The sequence below is a fragment of the Nipponia nippon genome, unplaced genomic scaffold (assembly GCF_047370975.1).
Source record: "Nipponia nippon isolate SJK-2023a ecotype South Korea unplaced genomic scaffold, ASM4737097v1 scaffold_1, whole genome shotgun sequence".
Taxonomy (NCBI): domain Eukaryota; kingdom Metazoa; phylum Chordata; class Aves; order Pelecaniformes; family Threskiornithidae; genus Nipponia; species Nipponia nippon.
The window spans coordinates 37,607,337-37,618,479 of record NW_028262290.1 but is presented as its reverse complement, the minus strand read 5'-3'; the positions used below and the strand labels follow the sequence as shown (position 1 = coordinate 37,618,479).

Sequence of the window (11,143 nt, the reverse complement as noted above, 5' to 3'; positions counted from 1 at the left end):
GGAAGTAGGACACATTCAAAGAAACAGGCTTTTTGTTTCTGCTCTTTGAGAAACATCTTGTGGGAAACAGAGAATACAGCTCCCAGTAGATGTCTGAGGCAGACAGCTAGACGATGTCTAGTTATCAGAACACGAATGTCTTTGCTTATTCTCCCAGTAAGGACTGTTCTTGCTGCCTCCGCTTGTACTGTGGCTGTAGAAGAGTTTTACACCCTGGTTTCCATTTTATTCTTTCCTTTTAGGATGTTGCAGGTTGAGAAAGATACTTTGATATGGAATCTCGAAATTGAATTCCTGGATTTGCTTTCCAGTCACAGATCGAAGAGCTAGCCAGAGAGACCTTTAGCTTTCAGCAGTGGTCTCAAAATTCACATGGTAGCGTCCTGACACATTTCAGTTTTCAAGAAATCCATTCCTCTTGTAGAAAGTAGCTATATACTTTTTGCTAACTGTTTGAAAAGGTTGCTGAATTCTTTTTTACTCTTTTAATGTGTCACGCAAATCCGAACTTCCAGTGCAGACAGGAAAACTGTATAACCTGGGGATTTTATAGCACCTTGTTTCATTAAACAAAAAAAACCCTAAAAAACCCCCTGTCTTGGAGGAACTTTTCTGTCTCTATTGTAGAATATACTGTTTCTACCTGCTTAGCACATCCACATGCTTAGTTGTGTACGTTTGTGCAGAAGAATATCATAGCACGTATTTGTAATACATATCCGTTGCGATATATGTTGTACTATACGTCTCGTGGGAAGGTGTGGAAGGGAAAGTTGAAACAGCTCTTTTGCTGATGATTAAACCAAAACAAAACCAACCGCTGATTCCCTGGCCAGCCAGCTCGCTGGGACATTTTTATAATTCTTGTGCTCTGTTGTTGGAGATCTGCAATTAGCCTCAAACTGGAGCTCGCAGCTTGTGTGTGAAACAGGCAGCTGCTGGCACGCAACCTTCCCTGAAGTTGTTTCCTTTTTCCTGAGATTTAGCGAAGAGGGGGAAGGGGTTGGAGTCACATGGATACAAAGCTTTTGATTAATGTCCAAGTCTGTGCTGCTGCGGAGGCTTTGCGAACAGGGCGCGCTGGGAACCGCTCGTTTCCTCCAGGCTGCGTCCCCTTCCTGACGGGAAAGGAGCCGGCTCTGGGGTGGCTCCTGGCCTCCGGACCTCGGGCCGCTGCTGGAGCGGGGTGAGAAGGGGCTGAGGCTGCTGCGCGGCTGGGGACCGGCCGGAGCCCGGCCCCGCTATGTAACTTAGCGGGGTCTTTTGTTGTCCTTGTCCGCAGCGCAGTGCCGGGGCGCGCAGGCAGCGCTGCCTGCAGCCGGGAAAGGCGCCGGGCTGGGAGCGCCGCTCCTCCTCGCCGTACCATGACAGAGGAAAGCAAAGGCGAAGGCAAGGGGGAAAGCGGGAAGGACTTGGAGAAGCAGCTTCGCCTGCGCGTCTGCGTCCTCAACGAGCTGCTCAAGACGGAGCGGGACTATGTGGGCACGCTGGAGTTCCTGGTGTCGGTGAGCGGCGGGGCGCGGGGGGAAGCGGGGGGGGCCTGGCCTCGCCTCGTCGCGCCGAGCTCGCCCCGCGCCGGGTCCCGCCGGCGCGCGGGGAAGGCGGCGGCCAGCGCGGGGCGCGGGGCGGGCTGCCGCCGCCGCCGCTGCCGCTGCGGGACGGGGGGCGCGCAGCCGGGAGAGGGTTTCCCGCCCCGAGCTCTGCGGGGCGGCTGCTTCTGCTTTAAAGGGAGGGAGAGGAACAGGTTTTGAAATGGCTGGGGAGGGGTCGTGTGTTCCCCCCCTCAGCCGCTCTCCTCGGAGAGCCTGCGCTGGTGATCTCGCTTCAGCGGTTCTCCGGGCACGGAGGCTGAGGGGGGGATGTGTTGGGGTCCAGGTCTGCCTTGGGTGCGGGGGCTTGTGTTCACAGTTCCACGACTTGCGATAGCCCGTGAAACGCAGCGGTGCAGGGGGGTAGGGAGGAGGACGGGGGTTGCTGGTGTGCAGCAGCTGCTTGGCATTAAAGCCACGTGTGGCATTCACTCCTGCCTTGTGATACAGGGGTCAGCTGGGAAGGTAGCTGTTCTGGGGAGAGCTGTCTTGCAGCAGTTCTAGCTTCCTTCTGCATCTGGCTAGCACTGGTGATAGGATTATTTGTGCCAGGTAACACCCTAATCAGACAGGCAGGAGTTTTCACTCCCTCAAAAAGCCAAAGTGACAAATTATTACAGAACAGATGCGGGCAGTGTTTCATTTGCGCACGGTCTCAGTAGCATCTCTTCAGGACCCTGTTGAGATAAGTGTGTCCAAATCAGCTGCTTAAGTTTGCAAAAGATTTCACAGTAGCCCCCTCATACTCTTCTCTCCTCCCCTGTCCCATTGAAGAGGGGAAATCCTTCAAACTGCAAACTTCCTGCTTTGCTGCCTTGAGATCTGTGAACTTTCTGCTCATTATCATGAAAGGAAATTCTCAACTTGGCTGTGACAGGGAGAATAAAAGCACAGGCATTGGAGTGAAATAAGATCTACAGAGTAGCTTATTTTCTCCATATGTTTATCCTCAGCAGAACCATGAAAAATGGTAAATGGTCCAATGTGTTTTCTTTTTTTTTTTTTTTTTTTTTTAAATTTAACATATATTTGAGAAAGTGGCTGTGCGATTGAGTTTTACAGGTTTCCATTTAACAATCAGATTTTACCTGTTGTAAAAAATACCTATCCTAAAGGAATGTTCTTCAGTATTTTATCTTAAGCCCCAAATTTGGTTTAAGTCAGAGTCTTAGGTCGTTTCAGCAAATTTTAAGTTTGTTACATCTTTAAATTTGGACTCTACAGTTAAGACATAACAGCTATTGATGTTCAAGCAGTAAGTGCTCAGCTCCTTCTAAAGAGCAGACTCTGTATGTATTTCAAGTTGCATCCAAATACTGAATTCAGTAATAAGTCTTTTTGCAGTATGGATCAAGATGATCCAAATAAATCATGTGGAGAAAGGGAGGAGTCCTGGAGTTAAATACCTTGTTCTGCGTCAAGTTTTTTATATTCATTAATGGCTGTGAACAGGGTTCAAGTGACAGTTCAGAGATGTAAATCCTTCACAGGGAAATGGCATGCGTTTCAACCGTACCTCAGCCTTGGTTTGAGGAAACAGCTCCTGAGCTTTCCTTGGCCTACCTGCTAGGACTACTGTTGAGAGCAGCTGTGGTGCTGTGGTGTGGATTTTATGAGAGGGACAACTCTGGATTAGGGCCAGTATGGAGACCATCCCGTTTATTTTACATAAGCCATCAAAACCATCATTGTACTTGTTCCTGTGGTTACTTCCTGATCTGGAGGCTAGATCCTCTCATTTAGGTGTCCTAGGCTTATGGTTCCCTTTCTTTTTCTTAAAACCATTTTCCTAGGACCAGCTCTTCTGAGATACAAACACTATCCCAGCTTACTTTGTTTCACGCCGTGAGGTGGTCTTGGGGCACACAGCCTGGGTTCCTTTGGATGGAAGTGAACTGGAAGGTTTTCTGTAAGAGCACATCTGGCTGCTAATGAGTGTGCAGTTCCTTGGAGTAGACTAGAGCTAGTCTGAAGTGACATTCCCACCCCCCAACGGTGTGGGGTCCCAGCACCAACTGCTTCTCTGTCCAAATCCTATCCTATTTTGCAGGACTTCTTGTTAAAGTAGAGGCAGCGAAAGGGGTTGAAGTTCCAATAAAAGTTAAGAGTTAGGCTTCCAGGTCTCAACATCATCAGTAAAGCTCATTGTGGTAGAAACTGTGATTCCTTTATGATTGAAAAGCTGAAGCCAGTTATAGTCTTTCTGATGGTTTGCACGGAGTACCTGCAGTTTTCACTGAAGTTAATAGGAACAGAGTGTTCACTTAGATAAATGAAAAAACCCTGTGGTTTCAGGGTTGGAGTCTGTTTCTTCTGTGGGGTTACAGAATGCAATCTTTTATGATGTGTATGGTTCATATGGAAAAGTATGTTAGCACTTGTGTAGTAGTGGTGGGCAAGACAGCTAACTTTTCAGTCATTTGGACTGAAATCTTTATTTTGTGTACATGCCCTGTTGAGGCAGCGAAATTAAGGAACAGAAAAATTCAATCAATTTTCTTCAATTGATTGTTATTGCGTAGGAAAGGGACAGTATATAAGTGGGATTTGTGTGGAAGCACAACATCCATCATACCTCACGCAACTCATTTTCCTGAGTACTTCATGAGATCTTGTGAATTGATAACGTCTACGACCCCTTTGGCTGAGGCAAAATGTTGCAATGGGCAGTAGACGTGGAAATGAAGCGTAAGCCTGATTTATCCGAGTGGTGGGAGGAGGAGACTGTTGCTGATGCAGTCACATTGGGGAAATGGCCCTTTGCCTGGTACTGTTTGGGGCTGGCTGGAGAATGAAGAGCTTATAAGGAGGAAGTGACTTTGCTGGTGTCTGTCAACATGGGAAATGCTTTGCTGGTTTCCCTACACTGGAAAAACATGTCTGTTATATGTTAGATTTATGTAGGTTCTTCAGTTTATATTGGAATTAAAGAGTGTCTCACTGAGGACAAACTTCTGGTTGGTTATTTAACATATTTTTGTTCCCCTACTCCTCTGTGATTCTTTATCCTCCAGTTATCATCAGTGGAGTAAGAAGCAGCTTGGTTTGTGTATTCTGTCAAAAGTCTACAAGGCTATTAAGTGCAAAGCAGAAGATATAATATATTAATGCTTTTATTAGATAGATGTAGCAGAGTAGTCATTCCCATGTGAGTTTGTTCACCTCTTCTTTTTGGCTTTATACTGTGTAAATACAGTATATTGTTTTTAATCTGCACTCATCACAGATCAAATCTGAGTGGAAAGGTCTGGTTGTATTAATATTATTCTTTCGGATCTCCTGAATCTTCCAGTTATAAACTACAGTAGCTCAGTATGTTGAGACATCAGTAATACTGAGCAATAACAATTTTGGGCCCATCTGAGTGAGGTATGTAAACATACATGAGGTGGATAAACTTAAGTCCCCCAGTGGTTGCAGCAATGTTGGAGGGAGCAGGCATGCACAGGAAATTATGAAGAAAGGCTTACACTTTTCCTTCAAACATTTCATTATAACATTTGGAGTGTCACTGCAATACCAGAGATTTTGTTCTTGTTAGCATGTAGCATTTCTTAAAAGAAATTAATCTAGTGATGGAAGAATTTACCTGAGGCACTAAAACACTTTAGAAAACTATACCTACAGTTGGAGTTCATTAAGAGCTCCAATATGAGGTTTCAGTTACAAACTATTGATACTTTACTGGCTAAATTAGCAATTGGGATTTTTCTGCTGCTGGGTGATCTCTCTGTGATCATATCGTCTTCCTGTGACGAAATCTTTGTTTGCCAATGAAAGAGAAGCTGTACTTGCAAGGATAGAGGAGAATCTTTTTTCACCAAAATGCACTTTCTGGAGGGAAGAGAAAACAACAATTGGTGAATATTTACTGTGTCTAAAATAATTACGTGTCATCCAACTGTGTAACTGACTAATTAATATTACTTTTAGTGTTCATGGTAAAGATGCTTTTTTTAAAAAATGTTGTGACTTTATCAATATGTACTTTATCTATTTCATTCTTTACAGCAAACAAAAGTGTCTATATTTAATGTGCTCTGTGTTAATAAAATGAATATTTCCTATTTTGCTCTGTAAGCACAGTTGGCTAACTAGAGTAAAACTGAATCAACTTTTCCAAGATTTTCCTTAGTCCACGATTTTATGCTGGGGAATGTACTTCATTTTTTTAATGAATGTTTTAAAAAATAAGTTTCTTTAAATTTGCATAATGTTTTCATGTAAGGTTTCATTTACTGTATAAACCGGGGTACTTACCTGAACCCTCAATGTACTAGCAGTAAAGAGAGTAGTAAAACTGTGGTAGAAGTTGCCGAGACATTAAAAAGTATTTAATAATAAAGAGTTGCCAAAAAGTGGCTGGCTTAATTTGTCACCTTGTAACTTGGTATAAGGCTTAGTTTTTATGATTGTGCTTTACGCTGACTGCTTGGCCGGTAAAGGCAAACCAAGCCATGAAGAACTTCAGGATGCACATACACTGCAGGGAAATAGGCAACAGTAGGGGTGTGTGTGTGTGTATATATATATATATATATGTAAAATATATATATATATATAAATATGTATATAAATGTTTGGGGAAAAAAAATATTTTGGAATAGAAATTGGAAATGTAATAGATCTGCTGCACTTGGTACTTCAGGGGATAACCGTGGAAGTAGAGTATATTTTTTCTGACAGGGATTGTTTTTCTGGTGCAGTTTCGTGTTCTGACAAATTTGACATTGATGGGAATAGAAGCAGATGTTGGCACTTGTGTAAGCCTTCCAAAACCCCACGGCCTCATCTGGGGTGACTGGTTAGATCCTGAAGCAGCTGGGGGGGGAAAAAAAAAGCTAGTTTATTATGTAGACTATAGTATGGTTTACAGTATCTCTTCTGTGAATCTATATACATTCCTGCCAGTTAAGTCTCAAATGTCAGTTTAATGCCATTAAATACTACTGTACTATCTTCTCTCCTCTCTTCTGCTTGCCCTTAAGTGGGAAAAGGGTTCATTTTCTTTAAATGCGTGCCCTGTTAAGGGAAGCCGAGTCCTTGCTTTTCAACGGGCATAAAGAGATTTTGTTCATAAGGTTTATTGCCCAGCCTCCTTGGTGGCTGTGTGACACCTCAGGATCTGTATTTCCTTGCCACACTGAGCCTTTCCTTTCTCTTGGCTCAATAAGTATTTCTCTGATTGTTGAGCAGACTAATTAGTTGGACAAGTGATTAATAGTAATTGAGACTCCAGGTAAACTTTAGTCAAATTCAGTGTTACTAACCCTGACCAGCCATAGAAGATTTGTGTCCTGGATTGAAACTCCTCAAATGGTTACGCTAGATGATGAAATTAGGTGTTAGGCCTTTCACAAAAGAACTACTTTTAGATAATATTTTATGGCTGTAGTTTGATACAATAACAACACGTGTGTGTTGTTGTTGTGTATATGTGTATATATCATAGAATCATAGAATATCTCAAGTTGGAAGGGACCCGTAAGCATCATTGAGTCCAACTTTCTAAACATGTTATATGTATATCTCAATTACAGTAATGGTTAGTGACTTCATAATGGTTTGCATAATTGCATTTATATTTTATAAAAGGGATTTAAATGAATGGAAGGGAAGGGTTTTAGCTGCCTGCATTTTTTGATAAGGTTATGTGATTTCCTTTCTCTTCAGGAAAAGAAAAACAACATTCTATGGCGACTTCATCATAAAAAGTCAAAAGGAAGTGCAAACACAATTACCATAGAAAGTCAATATCTTTTCCATTCACTTCCAATTTCTGCTGTTCTTAACTTGCTTAAGCATTACAAAAAATCTGAATGTGGTATTCTATTCTTATTTGACTTTGCTTGGCTATATCAATAGCACCACCTGTGGTGTTTATCAGAGTGAGGGTAACTGCTTAAAAGCTGTTTATTTCTTTGTAACCCCTGCCCCCGAGGTTGAATGCTTGCTTTATGGAGTGGCTTAGCAAGAAAGATTATTCGCATCTCTACTAGCTGAGCACAGAGTTCATGCAAGGAATGACAATGGCAAAAAGCAGAGGTTGTTCAGAAGAATTTTCAAGCATGTATCTTATCTTGTTTGGAAGTGTAAGGTATTATACTGCACTATAGAGAGCTGTTTCATATTTTTCAATGGATTTCCTCTTATTGCTCTCAGATGTACTTGGCCTATATTTTGGAAAGCTGCTCTTTAAGAAAAAAAGGTGGTTTGTTTAGATGTTCAGTGAAAAGTCTAAAATACTGAAAGGAGAAATCTTTGTTTCATAGCATTTAAGAAACTTTTCTGTTCATAAGACTTACTGTAGACTAAGATGTATCATGCTGGAGACCGTGATATGCTTAGGGGTGTTGTACAACTTCTTGATTTATCTGTATTTATAAATATTGTTCTATTTGCAGTGTTCCAGTTACTCCTTTGCTCTGCCTTATAGCTCAGTCCTAACTCTCCTGCCACATATATTTCACAAGTTTGTAATGTGAGCTGCTAATTTAGAAGAGACTATTTGGAGGGGACTGTCAATCAATATGTCCAGACTTAAGTTATTCTGTGCAGCCTAACGCTGTTGAATAGTATGCTGTTTGCAGTGATTTCAAATATTTATGGAGACATATTTTTCAACCCTCTTCAGTAGTAATTTTTGTCACCATTTTAAAACACCAAGTGCTTTGAAACTATGTATTCCAAGGTTGGTTTGTATTTTTTTGGTAGGGTTAGCATGAAGAACAATTTTTTCAAAGCAGAGGAATTCAAAGTTAGTAACAGTATTACACTATAGGAGGAACTGAGAAGTTCTTCACATTGGAAACCAAAAGGAGCTGTATTTTGGCCAAAATAAACAAATCCAAACTGGCTATAGTTGACCTAAGATACTGGTGGGGGCAACTTGCCAGTCTGTAGAAGGCTATAACCATGTGTCTGTATGTTATGTCCCTGTTTGGAAAGGAATTGGGCTACCCATGAATCAAGTATAGACTTGAATAAGTTAATAATTTTTATTAATAATTAGAATAATTTAGGCTCTACCTTTTTATATAAGTATTGTGAATATTTTTGTATACTTATGTACTAATGCATATTCTTTTTCAGGAATTTTGTTTAACTATTTTTGCTTTAATTCTAAACTGCATGCATGTTGGTTCAATTTTCTGGTTCGTACTGAGCAGGATTGTCCCTGTCTTTGGTGAACAGATTGTGTGCATTGCTGAGGCACTCGAGAGAGCTTAGGGACAGGCTACTCAGGAGGAATACGAAGACAGGCAAGACTGGAGATAGCAAAGCCAAAGCTCAGCTGGCATTGAAATGAGGGATGTGAAGGGCAGCAGAAAGGACTTCCGTAAGTACATTGGTAGCAAAAGGAAGGCTAAGGAAAATGTGTGCCTGCAGCTCAGTGGGGCAGAGAGCCTCGTGAAAAGGGGCCATAGAAAAGGCTGAGGTACTCCATGCTTTTTCTCCTGGAGTTTTCACCGATAAGGGTTTCCCTTAGGCCTCTCGAAGCTTACTTGCAGATTTTGTGAGAATGTGTCATTGCCTAAAGCAGAAGGCGGCACAGTTAGAAACTACTTATGGCAATTGGATATACACAAGTCTGAGATCGGATGGGATGCATCTGAGGAAGCTGGCTGATGTCAATGTGGGGCCTATCTGTCATCTTTGAATGGCCATGGTGATTGTGGAAAGTTCCTAATGACTGGGAAAACACAAATGTCAAACCTAGCTTCAGGAAGATCAAGGAAGAGGATCTGGGGAAGCACGAGCTCATCAGCCTCACGTCAGTCCTTGGGGAGGTGGTGCAGTGAATAATCTTCAAAACCATTTCCACGCAGCTGATGGAAAATAAAGTGATTGGAAGCAGCCTCTGGGGATTTGCCAAGGGTGAATCATGCCTGATCAACCTGATTGCCTTCTATGAGGAGACGACTGGCTCAGGGAACTTGGTGGAGCTATGGATATTGTTTACCTTGATTTAACCAAAGTCTTTGGCATGGTCTGACATGGTATCCTTATAGTCAGATCTCATAAATTTGGACTGGATAAATAGACAAGAAGGTGGGTGGGGAAACTGGTGGGTCTGTTAGACTCAAGGGAGAGTTGTCAACAGCACAAACCACAAGTGGTGGCCAGTTATGAGCAGTGTCCCTCAAGAACCAATACTGTATTGTGTCTTCAGTAATGTCCTGAATGGTGGGACAGGGAGGTGTATTTTCAGCAGAGGGATCTCAAGAGGCTCGAGTACTGACAGGCGCTTCATGAAGTTCAGTGAAGGAAAACACAGAGTCGTGCACCTGAGGTGGAATAACGCTATGCACCAGTACAGGCTGGGGGCCAGGAAGCAGCTTTACAGAAAGGGCTCTGGCAGTGCTCGTGGACAAGAACTGGAACATGAGTCAGCATTGCACCCTTGCAGTGTGGAAAACAATCAGCATCCTGGGCTATTTTAGCCACAGTGACACTGTTGGTCAAGGGAAATGATTCTTTACCCTCTACTCTAGAGTTGTGAGACCTTTGTGGCCCCAGCTTTGGGCTCCCTAGTTCAAGAAATAAATTTATGTACTGGAGCAAGTCCAGTGGAGGGTCAACAAGGTGATGAGAGACCTGAAGCATGTTACTTGCAAAAAGTGGCTGAGAGAACAAGGTTTCTTCGACCTTAAGAAGTCTCAGTGAAATCTTTATTGTTGTCTGCATCTCACTGATGGGTGGATATGGAGGAGAGGAAGCCATACTCCTCTCAGAGGTGCACAGTGGAAGAAGGAGAGGCAATGGAAAATGGGAAGTTCCAACTCATTGTGAGAGGGAAAAGTATTGTTTATCGTGAGGATGGTCAAAAGCTGGAACAGGTTGCCTAGAGGCTGTGGAATATCTGTATTTTGTTCAAAGCTCAACTGGGCAGTACTGGGCAACCTGTTCTAGTTGACACTGCTCTTCTCAAGCAGTTGGGCTAGGTGACCTCTGTAGGTCTCTTCCAACTATACAACTCAACAATTTTGCAATTTATTGATATGATGAGGAAAAAGGCAGACTGTCTTGAAGTTTCAACTCTTCAGGAGAGCAAATTTTTCAGGGTTGCACCTCTACTTTTTCCTCTGTCCTCTGAAATTGCAATGCAGATGGCCAGGCTATACTGTTCAGCAAACAAATATTCAAAATCCAGGAGGAAACTCAGATACACAGATATTTTTTCCACTGTATTATATTTGCTCAGGAAACAGATAACCTGGCGCTTCTGTAATATTTTCTATTCAGAGATCTCTCAGTGCATTGCTGTCATTAGTAAATCAAATCTGAGTAGTTCTACAAATGGGAAACTTAGAGACAGATCTCGAGTTTTGGATCCCAGTGGAAGTTTGTGGCAGAGCCAGAAATATAATCTGATGTCTTGATTCCCAGTTCAGTACTCTGACAGCAAAGCAGTCCTTTCCCTTTATTTATGATTGATGCTAGAAGAATGGTTGTCTACTTAAAATGTCTGAGAAACTGCAAGGATAATTCTTCAAAGCCAGCTTCATTTTGTGCAAGCTTTATTGCTCGTGTGGTTCTCTCATAGACTGTTC

General features: G+C 42.5%; 1 protein-coding gene across 1 annotated transcript in view; it reads left to right on the top strand.

Annotated features, from left to right (window-relative positions):
* Window positions 1-1,025: 1,025 nt before the first annotated feature.
* The window catches only part of PREX2 (phosphatidylinositol-3,4,5-trisphosphate dependent Rac exchange factor 2), a 187,227-nt gene continuing 177,109 nt past the window's right edge, over window positions 1,026-11,143 (top strand). Inside the window, exons 1-2 of the mRNA XM_087751836.1 lie at window positions 1,026-1,186; window positions 1,283-1,505. Of these exons, the coding sequence (XP_087607962.1) occupies window positions 1,365-1,505 (141 nt within the window). The 5' untranslated portion in view covers window positions 1,026-1,186; window positions 1,283-1,364. The remainder of the gene's footprint in view (window positions 1,187-1,282; window positions 1,506-11,143) is intronic.